Source organism: Lepus europaeus, chromosome 8 (genome assembly GCF_033115175.1).
Source record: "Lepus europaeus isolate LE1 chromosome 8, mLepTim1.pri, whole genome shotgun sequence".
Lineage (NCBI taxonomy): Eukaryota > Metazoa > Chordata > Mammalia > Lagomorpha > Leporidae > Lepus > Lepus europaeus.
The window spans coordinates 121,027,036-121,042,348 of NC_084834.1; the positions used below are offsets into that span (position 1 = coordinate 121,027,036).

Sequence of the window (15,313 nt, forward strand, 5' to 3'; positions counted from 1 at the left end):
AGTGAAGCAGTTGGAACTCAAACCGACACACATATGGATGCCTGCACTGCAGGAGGAGGCTTAGCCTTCTATGCCACTGATGAAAATTTTAAAAAGGAAATAGGGTGATTTACTTTGGAGATAATAAAGACAAAGAAAATAGATAAGGGAAAGTAGACGTAGGAGGAGTGTACAAGAAAGCAGTTAAGGTGAGAATATTAGAGGTTGTTAAATAATTTCCTTGTCTCTTACCCTGTTTGGGTATGTTACTTTAGGTCTTCAGCATTTTATCCATATCATGTGTATATAAGGGATTTTCAAAAAGTTGTAAACATTTAACCCTCTTTAAATCAGAAAAATAGCTGAGCGCTTTTCACATCTGAACTCATTTAACACACACAGCAGTGTCATGAAGTAGACAGTGGTGCCTGTGTCTCACAGTAGACTTCCGCGTCTCCTTACTTCCAGCTGAGAAGGTGACGGGACACAGGCCTGAACTTGCCCTGAGTAGCGCAGCCAGTAATGGCTCAGAGCGGTTCTCTGCAGGCCGACTGGTCTTGATCCAGTTCCCTCAGCACGGTGCACACCACCACTCATCAAGATTTTTATTTTCTTTGAAAGTTGTGACACAGAATGTTTAGCTTAATAGCCAGTAATTGTTTTTAATAAGTTAGTATACTTCCAGACAAATCATAGTTCCTAATTTTGTTAAATTTTTTTCTCTGAAAAGTGATTTGGGGGCGGATATGGCCCAACAGGTTTAGTTGCTGTTTGGGGTGGCCATATCCCTTATTAGAGCGCCGGTTAGAATCCTGTCTGCTCCGCTTGGACCTGGCTTCCTGTTATTGCACACTTTGTGATGCCACAGATAATGGCTCAAGTGCTTGGGCCCCTGCCACTCACATGGGAGACCTAGATGAGAGTCCTTGGCTCTGGGCTTTGTCTTGGACCAGCCCTGACTGTTTCAGACATTTGGGGAGTTGAACCAATGGATGGAGGATCGATCAATCCATCTCTCTCTTTCTCCCCTACCCCCAACCCTTGCTATGCCTTTCAAGTAGACGAAAATAAACAAGCACTTAAAAAGTAGTTTGACATTATTTAAAGTTATCTCTTTTAATATCACTATTAAGTTTCATTAACAATGTAAGCTAATTGTTTACTAATAAGCTAAACAGAATAATATCTTTAAATTTTTCTTTATGATGGAGTTTTTTATTAATTGCCAAGGTATATGTAACACACACAGAGAAATATTAAAGAAAAAATGATTCAGATTCCAGAGATTATAATATTATTTGTGACCCACAACAGAGAAAGGTTAAATGTGTTAAAATTTTAAGATATAAATTAATTAGTGGCCAGCGCTGTGGTGCAGCAGGTTGAAGCCACAGCCTGCAGCGCCGGCATCCCATCTGGGTGCCAATTTGAGTCCCAGTTGCTCTGCTTCTGATCCAGCTCCCTGCTAATGTGCCTGGGTAAGCAGTGGAGGATGGTCCAAGTGCTTGGGCCCCTGTACTCATTTTGGAGACCCAGGCGGAGATTCTGGCTCTTGGCTTCGGCCTGATCCAGCGCTGGCCGTCGTGGCCAGCTAGAAGACCTCTCTGTCTTTCCCTTTCTCTCTCTGTAACTCTGTCTTTCAAATAAATAAATCTTTAAAAATAAATTATTTAATGACTATCCTCACTGATTTTTAGGTTTATATTCCTGAAAAAATGTCATACTTATTATGTTAAGAATATTTTTTGTTTTTAGTATATACAAGCACTAGGTAAATGTACATACCAGTGCTAAAATGCCGAGATGAAGAATTTGTATGTGTTTGTATGTTGCAGCCCGAGGACATATGTTGGCTCAGTTTTGATGTTTACATGCCTAAGCAGTCTTTCCAGATGTGACTGAATGTGATAAAATCTCATTCATAATTTAAACAGTACAGATTTTGTTTCAATGAAGTTCATTTGGCGAACATATAGTCTAGTTATTATATAATTCTTGGCTGGCTTGTATTGATCACATTTGGATAGGCAGCTCACAAGAGCATTTTTAAAGGGATTTCGCGTTTCAGCTCTCCATGTTCGGAATGTGAGCCCTGCTAGAAGTGATCAAATCGTTTAGCTCAACCTCTGCATTCCGTATGTGAGGTCTGGAGAAGTTGCAGCTTGTCCATGATCAGATAGCCAATGGAATAATCGGAACTAAGGTTTTCAGATTCACTTATTAGTTAAGGTGTTGACTGTCCAGTCCTCCATGGCCACCTGTCCCTCTCCCGTTTGTTTTCTGAGGACTGTTCTTGCCACCCTTGGAGGATTGAGAGCAGGAAAGTTAGCCTGCAAAGTCATTTCTCTGTGAGGTCATCTCCTAGCATGTGGTTCTTAACAGCTAGCATCTCTCTCCTGTACTCTGTGGGGGAAGGGCTGTGGATCCCCGAGAAGATAATGCCTCGCTCCCTAGACCCTCCATTCCCATCGTCCTGGACCTATCAGTCACTAAGCAAACAGGAAGATGGGGTTTTTATTGAAGATCCTATTTCCTTTATACCACAGAGAAAGGGATGAGCTTCAGGGCTTAGTCTTGGGATGAGGCTCTGTGCTCTTCTGTCTGTGTCTCTCCCTGATCTTCCTCTGCAAGGCCCCCCGTCAAGGCTGCTTTAATTTCCGGCATGCCCACCTGTCTTCTTAGGCGATTATATACCTCAAAAGAAGTACAGCCCTGGGTCTGTCCCGGATTAAATGGTGTATTGAGATGTTTTCAGAGCGTTTCTCTCCTTTGTCTTTGCTTTGAAAGAGGAAGGAGCAAGGTTTAGTTCTAGAAATATGGTTAAGTTCTTAAGTGTTCTGATTCCACTTTGTTCTTTTCACAGCGGAGAGCTGCGTTCCAAGTCCTAGCAAATACGTATTAGCATAAAGGACGTTAATGTCCTCTCACAAGTCCTAGCAGATACGCGTTGGCACAAAGGACATTAATGTCCTTTCAGAGGTGACACAGTCTCACCTTCATATGAGAAGAGCATATCATTTGACCCTATTCCTTATGAAATAATATGGCATATTGTACTGAAAAAGCTTGTTTTTTAATTATTAACATACAGCGTTTTATTTGGGGGGTGTATAGTGTGATAATATGACATGTGTACAATATGTAATGATCAAATCAGAATAATTAGCTTTTCATCTCCTTAAACATGTATCTCTTTTGTATATGTTGGGACATTTGAACTCCTCTCATCTAGTTCTTTATAAAAACATGTAGTAAATTATCAGCTGGACCCACTCTGCTGTAGTATTTTAGAACTTAATTCTCTTGTGGAGCTGCATTTTGGTCCTTACTGTCTACCCTCCATCTGACCCTGCTACCTTCTCTAACCTTTAGTGGCCACTGTTCTGTTTCCTGCTTCTGGGAAATCAACTTTTTTAGCTTCCACATAAGAACTTTTTAGAGAATTAATTCATGAATTTGCTTAACTAGCAAAATGTCTACCATTTTCTCCCTACATTAACCAAGAATAGATTTCTCTGAGCAATTCTAGAAGATGGGCATCTTTTATCTTCAATAATTACTTAGAGTGTAAAGGAAGTTTCTCTACATCCCAGGTACATAAGTGGTATACTACAAGCATTTTCTTTTTCTCTTTTTCTTTTCTTCATTTGAAAGGCGAGGTAGAGAGACAGACGGAGAGAGGGATTTATTTTCCCTCCAGTGGTTCACATCTCAAATGGCCTACTGGACCAGGGTGAAGCCAAGAGCCAAGAACTCCATCCAGGTCTCCCACATGAGTGGGAGGGGCCCAAGCACTTGGGTCATCTTCTACTTTCCCAGATGCAGTGGCAAAGAGTTGGATTGGAGCAGCTAGGACTCAAACTGGTGCTTGTTTAGGATGCTGGTGTCTCAGGTGGCAGCTTAACTCACTGTATTACAAACCCAGCCCCTACAAGCATTTTCTTGTTGCACACATACAAAATTATCTTCAGGTTTTCCACTGGATCTCCCTCCCTCCCTCCTGTTTATGTACTTATTTATTTATTTGAAAGAGTTAGGAAGAGAGCGATTCCATCTGATGGTTCACTCCCCAGCTGGCTGCAACAGCCTGGAATGGGCTGGCCAGGTCTCCCGCATGGGTGATAGGGGCCCAGACACTTGGACCATCTTCCACTGCTTTTCCCAGGCCCTTAGCAGTGAGCTGGTTTGAAAGTGGAGCAGCTGGGGCACTATCCAGTGTCCAGATGGAATGCTAGGGTCACAGGCAGTGACTTAACCTGCTACACAACAACACTGGCCTCGTGCATCTGCTTTCATTCAGGCTGAAAGTATGCTCATTCCTCGCTCTCTCTAGTGCCTTTTCCTTGGTACTTGGTTCTCTGAAAACTATGGTCCTGTCTTCTTCCCTTCCAAAGTTCATTAACCACGGCTTCTAGTAGCCTTCTCATCATCTCCTGGTTTCTAAGCTGATTGTCATGTGATCTGCCTTCTTGTTGATTTAACTCTTGAAATTTCTCCAAAATTCAGTTCTGGTTTTTTTACTTTTTACGTGGTTTACTCTTATTTTACCCCAAACATCCATCTGCAGCCTCATTTATCTCGTCATTTTCTGTTCCATTGACTGTTTGGACGAGTGCATTCTATCTTCTTTGTCATGTCCTTTGGCTTTTTTCACTGCCTCGTGCCTGTGTAAATAGATAATTCTTTGAGGATTTATTTCTGACATGCTTCTCTCTTTTGCAGATCTCGTTTCTTCAACTGTCACTTCTGGAATGGGATTCTGAAATGAGAACACTTGGTCAAACACACAATATTGGACTTTTTTTAGAGGCAGAGTGGATAGTGAGAGAGAAAGACGGAGAGAGAGGTCTCCCTTTTTGCCTTTGGTTCATCCTCCAATGGCCGCTGCGGCCGGCACATCTCGCCGATCCGAAGCCAGGAGCCAGGTGCTTCCTCCTGGTCTCCCATGCAGGTGCAGGGCCCAAGCACTTGGGCCATCCTCCACTGCCTTCCCAGGCCATAGCCGAGAGCTGGCCTGGAAGAGGGGCAACTGGGATAGAATCCGGTGCCCCAACCGGGACTAGAACCCGGTGTGCCGGCGCCGTAAGGCAGAGGATTAGCCTGTTGAGCCACGGCGCTGGCCTGGACTGTTCATTATTAATGCTTCGTCCCCTGCTCTGACTTCTCTCCGATGTTCTGACATCGCCTTTCTCAGTGCTTGCCTAAGTCCCTTTTTCACCATGCCGACTGCTGCTTATTTCCCTCAGTGCCCTAATTATTCCAAAAGCCACTGAGCTTTTCCTGACTCAGTTCTTTGTTCCCTCCAAGTTCATTTTACACACTGCACCCAGACCTCTCTGGTTGAAGCACAATACCTTGCCCTAAAATCTTTTGCTAGCTTCCTGTTTTGCTTGGAATAAAGTCCTACAGAGCTTCACTGGGAATCCAGGGCCTTTTCGTGATCTTTCATAAGCCTGGTTTTCCAGCTTAATTTCCCACTGCTCCATTTTACTCTACTCCTCATGTCGTCTTACATGTGCTTTAGTCATACACTTCTTCTTCAGATGCAGTATAAGGTCTTCTCTGTGTGCTTGAGACCTGTTGTTGATGGTATGTTTGGAGATGTTAGCATCTTCAGATAAACCATAATATATATGAATATATGATTGGGTCATATAATGTGCATAGTGATAAAGATAGAACATTAATTTCTTAGCCTTTAAAATGCAGCTGTCTAATAGATGGCCAGGGAGTGATTTTTCTCCCCAAGAAGTATTTACAAATGCACAGAGATAGTAGCTGAGGTATTGGAAGGGGGAAAGCTAGATAATTCCATATCAAGTCCCTGGCATTTATCTTGGATTTTTATTTCTGTCCTGTGAAATACTTTTTTCTTTTCATTTAACTGACCATTATGTTTAATTTCAGGCTCTTGATGGTTTTTTTTTAGCAATCATGACAGATGGAAGCATAATATATGTGTCTGAGAGTGTAACTTCATTACTTGAGCATTTACCAGTAAGTATGAAAATCCTGTAATCTCTTATGTCTGTTTCTAAATATTCAGACGAAAGCACTAGGCAGTGGACCTTAAGAGCAGTGTTGAACAGTGAGGCTGATGGTGCGGATGGAAGCTCTAAGTAAGTTTTGTTTTGCGTGGCTGTGTTGCCTCAGGTTCGTTAGGATCCTGTACTCTGTAGTAACTTTATTTCAAGTGCCACCTTACCTAACCTCTCTGCTTCTTTTATTCTAATGCTAACTTTTCAGAGTTGCTTTTTGTAATCCATCTGGTGAATATGTTCAATCACTAGGGATATCTCAGGAATAACTAAATTTATACTGAGCTACTGACTGCAACTAGGGGAACTCATAAACAACTTGTTGAAAAGAATGACTTAAAAACAATAAAAATAATAAATTCAGAACCTTAATGCTATGTGCCGTAATTCACAATGCAATAATGACCATATTCAATTCATTTTCAGATTTTCAGTTCAACTGAAAGGGTATAAAGAATTAAGGTGTATTGTATAATTTTATTAGGGTGATGAACAATCATTTCTCTGTGTGTGTGTGTGTGTTAAAGATTTGTTTATTTATTTGAGAGGCAGAGTTAGAGGACTTCCATCCAATGGTTCATCCCCCAAATGGCCACAAGAGACAGGGCTGGGCCAGCCTATAGCCAGAAGCTTCTTCTAGGCCTCCCATGTTGGTACAGGGGCCCAAGCACTTGGGCCATCCTCCGCTGCTTTCCCAGGCAGATTAGCAGGGAGCTGGATTGGAAGCAGAGCAGCCAGGACTTGACACAGCACCCAAGTGGGATTGCTGGCCTTGTAGGTGTCAGCTTAACCTGCTATACCACAACACCGGCCCCAGTGTCCATCTCGTGGAAATTTTTAATAATGCAAAGTGAACTGCTCTGTAGATGTCTTTTTCAAGAGATATTGAAAAGTAGTATTTCCTTTTCCCTGGTCACTCTGCTACTCTGTACTTTACATATGAAGAGAATGGACTCTCCACTTAAAAGAACAGATTCTAAATGAGCAGTTTCTTAATGAAAGCCAGGCAGTGATTACTGATTTCTTTGGTTCACACAGAAAATGACTTTATTACTCACACAGGGACTTTGTTTTCCAGCAAGCTAAAATTATAGGTGTTAAATCCAATCTAAAAATTTTTTTGAGGGTTGGGGCTGGTGTTGTGGTACAGTAGGTTAAGCCACTGCCTGAGATGCTGGCATCCATGTGAGTGCTGGTTCAAGTCTCAGCTGCTCAACTTCTGATCCAGCTCCTGATAATGTGTCTGGGAAAGCAGTCGAAGGTGACTGAAATGCTTGGGCCCCTGCCATTCAAGTGGGAGACCTGGATGGAGTTCCCGGCTCCTGCCTTCTGCCTTGCCCAGCTCTGGCTGTTGTGGCCATTTGGGGAGGGAACCAGCGGGTGAGAGATTCTGTCTCTGCCTCTGTCTTTGTCTTTCTCACCACCACTCTTTGTAAGTCTTTAAAATAAAAAATTGAGAGTAAATTTAGATGATACCAACATGTAGGTAAATTAACAGGGACAAGGAAAAGGACAGACTAAGTGAATTTTGGGGGCAACTTTTTTTTTTTTTTTTAAGATTTATTTATGTGAAAAAGTCAGCGGGGTCTCGAACCGGTGCCCATATGGGATGCCGGCGCTTCAGGCCAGGGTGTTAACCCGCTGTGCCACAGTGTCGGCCCCAAGACTGGTATTTTCTGTCCTCTATTTCACTCACCAAATGGCTGCAACAGCAGGGACTGGGCTAGGCCAAAGCCAGGAGCCAGGAATTCATTCAGCCAGGTCTCCCACATGGATGGCAGAGGCCCAAGTTCTTGTCCATCTTCCACTGCTTTCCCAGGTACATTAGCAGGGAGCTGGATGGGAAGCGGAGCAGCTGGGACATGAACCGGCTCTGATACGGGGTGGTGGCATTGCAAGCAGCAGTTTAACTTGCAACACAACAACACTGGCCCCATCTGGTGCATAGTAAGAAAGCTCAGGGAAGGAGTTGTTTTATAGGATTGAGATACGAGTAAGCAAGTACAGTTAGATGGTTTTAAACCACTCGTGGCTGTCTTCGTTTTCCTTTCAGTTGTGCATTTGTAGAAACAGTATGATCTTTAATTTAGTCATAACCAGGGGGTCATTTGCAGTGTACTCACACTGTTTAAAGTTCATTCAGTGTAGCTGCCCCTCCTCTCTGATCTCCTGTTAGTGGACAGTGAGCTCCACGCCTCTCATGTGTGCCTGGCGTCCTGTGTTGGACAGTTATGGCAGTTGTAAACTTCAGGGCAGGCCTTTCCCTCTGTGTCCTCGGGAACCCCAGCGAGTTCCCAGAGAGGCCCTCCAGGGTTATTTGTTGAATGTATGAAAACGAGTTGGCTGTTTCATAAACCCCTTCCTGCTGGCTCTTTGTCTTCAGTGAGGGGAGTGTGCCTGCAGTTTGAAATAGACAACATATGACAGCTCTAATTGCAATCAGGGGTTTAAGCATTAACATTCTCTCCTCGATAAAAACGCTCCCCACCTTTCCATTCCCTCTTGGATTATTTTTGTTAGAAATTCTTTATTTTAGAATCATTTTAAAATTTATAGAAAAATTAAGAAGATGGTATAGAGTTCCCAGATGTCCCATACTCAGTTCTCTTTTTTTAAAATTAATATCATATGTTTTTTTAATTTATTTAATTTGAAAGAATTAGAGGAGGAGGCAGCGCCAAAGTGTGCGTGCTTCCATCTGCTGGTTCGCTCCCCAGGTGGCCACAATGGCTAGGGCTGGGCCAGGAGCTTCATCTGGTCTCCCACATGGTGGGTGGGGGCTCACGTACTTGCGCCGTCTTCTGCTGCTCTTCCAGGTGTATTAGCAGGGAGCTGGATTGAACGTGGGACAGCTGGGACTGAAACCAGTGGCCATACAGGATGCTGGCATTGTAGGCAATGGTTTAAACCTCTACCACAATGCTGGCCCCTCATCTAGGTTTTTAAAATTATTTGTGTCATCCAAAGACTGTAGACTGGCAGATGTTTTTGGGCAAGGGAAATTGCTGCTGATCCAATAGATCCATTTTATTCCATGCTGAATTAATAGCCTATGTTGTGAAAAGTAGTTTCCCTCTTGTGTCCACTGGCTGTGGATCTTTTTCTTCACTTCACACTGACATTGCTGAATTATGTTACCTGATGGTTTGAAAACACAGACTTGTTTTGAGAAAACTAAAATGATCCTTATTTAGGATCAAACAGTAAAAAATGCCATTGATAGTAATTAAACTGTAACAGGTACTAAACAAAAGGCTTAAGACCATAATGTCTCTCTTTATTTTAATGTGTTCACCTGTTTTGCCTAAAAAAGAAATTTTGGCTGTTGCTTACAAAGGGAGAAACATTAGCAGAATCTCTAACTTGGGCTTCAGTGTTTACAATTCAGTTCTGTTGAAAATTAAACTTGCCATTTTAATCCGTGGTTAATAATGACTTAAAATGTGTTTTAAGAAAATAGTCTTTGGTATAACATACAGTATACAGAAATGTGCTTTGGAATTCATTGTAGTTATATGAGAGTAAGGCTTATTTACCAGGGCTGGAGCTTGTCCCTATGTCTGTGGATAGAGGACAGCTGCTGGGGGCAGGTGTTGTGGCCACTTGAGAGTACTGCGTCGCGTGTGGGAGTGCCTGCTGCGTGTTCTTTCTGGTCCAGCTGCCTGCAGACGTGCACCCTGGAAGGCACAGATGATGCCTCAAGTACTTGGATCCCTGCCACCCGTGTGGGAGACCTGGATGGAGTTTTGGGTTCCCATCTTCGGCCTGCCCTGCCTTGCTGCCGTGGACAGTTAGGGAGTGAACCAGCAAGTAGAAAATCTCTGGCTCCTCCTCTGCTTTTCACAAAAATAAATTTAAGCATTTTTTAAAGGAACACAGCTGTTTAAAAACATATATCCAAAGTATATTTGTCATTTTTTGGAAGGAACTTTTGGTGCCTTTAAAAAAAAAAAAAAGATTTATTTATTTATTTGAAAGTCAGAGTTACACATAGAGAGGAGAGGCAGAGAGAGCGAGCGAGGTCTTTCATCCGATGGTTCGCTCCCCAGACAGCCGCAATGGCCAGAGCTGCACCGATCTGAAGCCAGGAGCCAGGAGTGTCCTCTAGGTCTCCCATGTGGGTGCAGGGGCCCAAGGACTTGGGCCATCTTCCACTGCCCTCTCAGGCCATAGCTGAATCGGAAGAGGAGCAGCCGGGACTAGAGCCAGCGCCCATATGGGATGCCGGCTCTTCAGGCCAGGGTGTTAACCTGCTGCGCCACAGCACAGGCCCCAACTTTTGGTGCATTTTAAGCAACTATTATCTAGAGTAATCATTTGTTTAACTGTCATCGTCTTCCTAATGTCAAAGAGCTAAATCAGCAGGACGTACGCCTCTTCATGAAAATGACTGAGGTAAAGGGACCCAGAGAGCTTTGTATTATTCAGCTTTTTGTCACTATAACTGAAGTACCTGAGAAGCTACTTATGAAAGAATACCATTTATTTCAGCTCCTAGTCTTGGAGGTTCTCAGGCCAAGACTGGGCAGACCCATTGGGGTGGTATCCGGTGAAGGTAGTGGGGTGCAGGATCACGTGGTTAGCCAGGAAGCAGAGAAACCCAGGGCCTGACCTCCGTGCCCCTGTGTCTCTCTACAGAACCGCCATGATCTGAAGTGGGGGCTCCTCCCCAGCAACTTAATTCAGTCGAATCACTGCCCAGTGGGCCCACCTCAGGCAGCACAGCTGGATTAGGTCTCACTGACCCACTGACCGTTAATGGAAGACTTTGGGACTTAAATGTCTGTGTGAGCTGGAGAGCCAAGTCATGGTCAAGCCATAGCAGCCAAACCATTTTTTTTCTTCCCTTTCAGTTGAGTTTGGGAACTGAGTGGATGCTATGGCAACACCAGGCCTCGTCACCCTGGAAGGTTTTCGGGGTGGTGGTCAGCGGAAGTTCTGGTGCTTCTTGCAGAGTGGCAGGGAGGCAGAGCTTGAATCAGACTACTGTGGACACCAGCCACTCGTGTTCTTCTCTCCAGATCGTGAAATGCCCTGTGAACTCACGCGTGGAAAACAGTTAACATGGGTCGAATCGTAACACACTGGAATAGTATTAGAAGTAGTTGGCAAGAATGAAAAATAGAAGGCTAATCATTTCAAACTAGTATCTTATTTTTCTATCAAGACTTTTGCATTGATATTAATGTGTGTATTTTGCTTCTTCATTGTCTATAAAAGGTCATTTTCTAGCATTTCTATTACCATAAGTTTTCAGTTTATTCCTTCAGTTCTAGAGGCAGAAGAATCCCTTTGTAAAATATAGCTATTTTTGGTGTGGCTACCGCTTAAGCAAATATGAGATAATTCCTTTGTCCAAAATCATTTCCTGTGGTAATAATTATGATGTGCAAGGCACACAGTGTTAATGTGCCATGATTTGGAGGGGGGAAGATAAAGGTTTAAGAGAGAGCCTGGGCCAGTGCTATGGCGTAGTGGGTAAAGCTGCCACCTGCAGTGCTGGCATCCCACGTGGGCATCTGTTTGAGACCCGGCTACTCTACTTCCTATCCAGCTCTCTGCTATGGCCTGGGAAAGCAGTAGAAGATGGCTGAAGTCCTTGGGCCCCCTGCACCCTCCTGGCTCCTGGCTTCAGATTGGTGCTGCTCTGGCCATTGCGGCCAATTGGAGAGTGAACCAGCAGATGGAAGATCTCTCTTTCTGTGCCCCTCCCTCCCCCCGGCCCCCACCCCACCCCCCGCCTCTCCTTCTCTCTGTGTGTAACTCTGACTTTCAAATAAACAAAATCTTAAAAAGAAAAAAAAGAGCCCTTTTATTCATTATAGAAAAGACCTACACATTAAAATGTGACTAATTTTATGGTAAATAGGAAATGAGTAAAACACAGTATATGAAAGAAGTTTTATTTTCACTCTGAATTGTGATGCTTAGGGAGTGCTTTTTGGAAGGAGGTCATTTGGTCTTTGAGAGATGGAAGATGCAGATTTGTGGAGAGAAAGCGTGGGCTTTGAGGGCAGAGTGTGAATGTGAGAAGAGCAGTCAGGACCCTTTCTCCTCCCTCCATCTCCAGTGGCTCTGTGTTGGTAGTGTTGTTTGTGTGTGTGTTTTAACAGAATCTTTATAGATTCATAAAATATAAACAAAAAGAGTAAGTGCTGTGGTGGGAAGCTGGGGATGAGACCCTCAGCTCTGCTTTCACAGCTCCTTCTCTCCTCCACGACCCCCACCTGTCCCCCCATAGTCCTTGAGACAGCCACCCCCATATCCATCCTCAGGGTTCCACAGACCTCTTGGAAAATGGAGAGCAACCTAGTGGGGTAGACAGAATTCAGTAGGAAATGGGATGTCCCTGAAGCTTTGTTACCAGTGGCCCTTAAGCATAAGAACCAATAATGCATTCATCCTTTGATTCCACAGCTGTGGCACCGTAGGCAACGCAGGGCTTGTGAGATTACTTACTGTTGATGAAAGGAACACACAAGAGTCAGCAAGTCACTGGGCTTAACGTGTCAGTTGCCCTCTTGGGGGTGGGGGTGGGTAGCATAAAAGCAAGGCTTCTGACAGTGGAATGCAAGATAGATGCCAGGAAAATATGAAATAAAAAGAAAGCACCTATTGGACAACCGAAGTGATACGACATTTAGCATGAGACCAGACTTTGTATATGTGTGCCACCACTGGCGACGGTAGTAAAGCTATGACTTGTGGTCCAAGAATTTTCTGATTAACTTTTAGTCATGTTGTATTTTAATGTGTTCAAAGTTCGTGGAACTTAGCTTTGCAAATTATTTATCAAGCTTTGAAGGTCATAGTGATCATGAATCTGATGCCATTACTATCAGAGCCATGAATGTACTGTTATGCCCCTAACTTCTCAGTCTGGTTTTTGTAAGATCTGATCTGTAACTTGACATTTGTTGGTTATCTTACATAAATGAAAGTTAACCCTGTACTCTGTTGTTTAATAGTGATGATATATTTTTAAGATAAATATCTTTAGAATTATAGATTTATTTTGTGTTTAAAATTTTTTTTTCAGTCTGATCTTGTGGATCAAAGTATATTTAATTTTATCCCAGAGGGGGAACATTCAGAGGTTTATAAAATACTCTCTACCCATCTGCTGGAAAGTGACTCATTAACTCCTGAGTACTTAAAATGTAAGTAGTAGCTGTTAAACAGAAGTCAGATATTCTGCTTGGTAGCATAATCCTTTCGTTTGCAAGTTTATGGAGTTCAAGATCAAAGTGGGGGTGGTAAAAAGTCTTAATTGACTTGCTTATCTGCTAAGTAAATAATCGATAAGCAAAAAAATGTTCTTCTCTGAGGAAGAAAAAAAGATGTTTTATGCCAAAGATAGTAAATGAGTTAAAACAGAAAATTGCTTTAGAAATCTAGTAGGTCATTTTGGCCATAGTGAAGGTGCGGTGGTACAGGGGTGTGATTTGTGTCTTGGGAAGGAAACAGGCAGAATTAGAAAGGCAGATCACTCAGGTAGGAAATTTGCAATAGGACTAAATTGGGAACAGAAAGGAATACTGTATAATGTTAGCTATGGAAGGGGAGCCAAGTGTGTGAGTGTTAAGGAAGTAAACTCAGTAGGACTTGAGGTTAGGCACAGGTAACCAAGTGACTGAGGATCATTGATGGGAAAGGGTCTGGGGCAGAATAGATTTTGAACCTCTGGAGTTAGAACCATCTGTAATGTTAATGGCAGAAGAGTGTGAGCTTGGTGTAAGTGAAGAGAAGTGTTGCTAGTCCTTGAGTGCTGAAATAACCTGACGACGGTAGGATTCGACTTACAAGTGGTTGGCAAGGATGCGTCAGCGTGGCCAGAATATGGAGGCATAATGAGAACACGGGGCAGTTACCTGGATGCAGGGTAGTGTGTGCAGCATTGAGCTGGTGGCAGTGAGGGCTTGGGAGAGCTTCCTTGTGAAATAAATAGCAGATCCTGGACACATTATATTTGAGACTTGTGATGGGAAGAAAAGCCACCAAATTCATTTAGTTTCCAACTTGGGGAATAAGTACACGTGGAACAGCTGACTTGGGAAGAAAGATTCAGATATTTTGAGTTTAAGCTACTATGGGGACAGGTGAGTGAAAAAGCCATGACAATAAATCATGGTGTAAGAGTGTGTCCTGCTTGAAATAGCGGAGTTGGGAGGAGAGGTCAGCTTGTAAAGAAAGCAGATCAGGCTCAGCAGAACGCTGCCCCGAGGTGAGGAGAGACATACGCCGTGGTGAAAGAGGCAGAAACAGTGAGGAGAAGCTGTTGAAGGTGATAGTACACGTGTCAGGTACCGTAGGAGTTGCTGCAGAGGGGCCTGTGGGGCAACCCCCGGTGTGAGCCGAGGAGAACTGAATGTGCGGGAACTGGAGCACATGACGTGAAGCCAAGTGTGTGGAACCAGAAAGCTCACCATGAGCAACCCGTTGTTTGAGGTGGAAACTGAGCAAATTGAAGACTAGAAAGGACCCACAGAGGAGAATGTGTAGGTGCTGAAGAAATGCATGACCTCTTCGTGGCCCTGGTCCTAGGAAAGGCAGGAAAGACTGCAGGGTATAGGTGGAAGCAGAGTTGGAGTAAGGAGGAGGAAGGACAGAAATGGGGGCACGAAGTCACTTGTGCAGGTGAGGTCACCGCCTACCTACTAAAATGTCATTGAAAACTCTGTTAAGAGAAATAATGACGATAAAGTTTGCTTTTAGTCTTATTTTGTGTGATATTTGTTCATTGTCCAGATCATAGAATGACTTTTCAAAATCTCTCATTTCAGCAAAAAATCAGTTAGAATTCTGTTGTCATATGCTTCGAGGAACAATAGACCCAAAAGAACCATCTACCTATGAGTATGTGAGATTCATAGGAAATTTCAAATCTTTAAATAGTGGTGAGTGCCTCCCTTTCCAGTGTGTTTTAACTTGATATTTATTTTTCTAGTTCTTAAAGACATAGATGTTTGGATGTCAGTAACAACTTTTGTTGGAGTAACTGATCATAGCGTTCTTCACTGTTTTAGTATCCACTTCAGCACACAATGGCTTTGAAGGAACTATACAGCGCACACATAGGCCTTCCTATGAAGATAGAATTTGTTTTGTAGCTACTGTGAGATTGGTTACACCGCAGTTCATCAAGGTATGTTTCTAGTTTCATTTCCCAGAGAGAATTTCAGTCCATATTATGTAATTTTTTGTTGTCTTTAGAATGGCTGAAACTTCGTATAAACATTGAAGACTGTGAGACATTGAACATGCATGATCATGATTTTTTGAAACATGAGTTATCA

The 15,313-nt window shown here is 43.1% G+C and overlaps 1 protein-coding gene across 6 annotated transcripts in view; it reads left to right on the forward strand.

Moving 5' to 3' along the window:
- The window catches only part of CLOCK (clock circadian regulator), a 112,698-nt gene that overhangs the window by 64,165 nt on the left and 33,220 nt on the right, over window positions 1-15,313 (forward strand). For 4 of the 6 annotated variants that reach the window (XM_062198812.1, XM_062198811.1, XM_062198814.1 and 1 more), the window contains 4 exons: window positions 5,887-5,976; window positions 13,057-13,177; window positions 14,801-14,914; window positions 15,044-15,162. In XM_062198812.1, coding sequence (XP_062054796.1) covers window positions 5,887-5,976; window positions 13,057-13,177; window positions 14,801-14,914; window positions 15,044-15,162 — 444 coding nt within the window. The remainder of the gene's footprint in view (window positions 1-5,886; window positions 5,977-13,056; window positions 13,178-14,800; window positions 14,915-15,043; window positions 15,163-15,313) is intronic. The other 2 variants (XM_062198816.1, XM_062198815.1) reach the window with 2 other exon arrangements.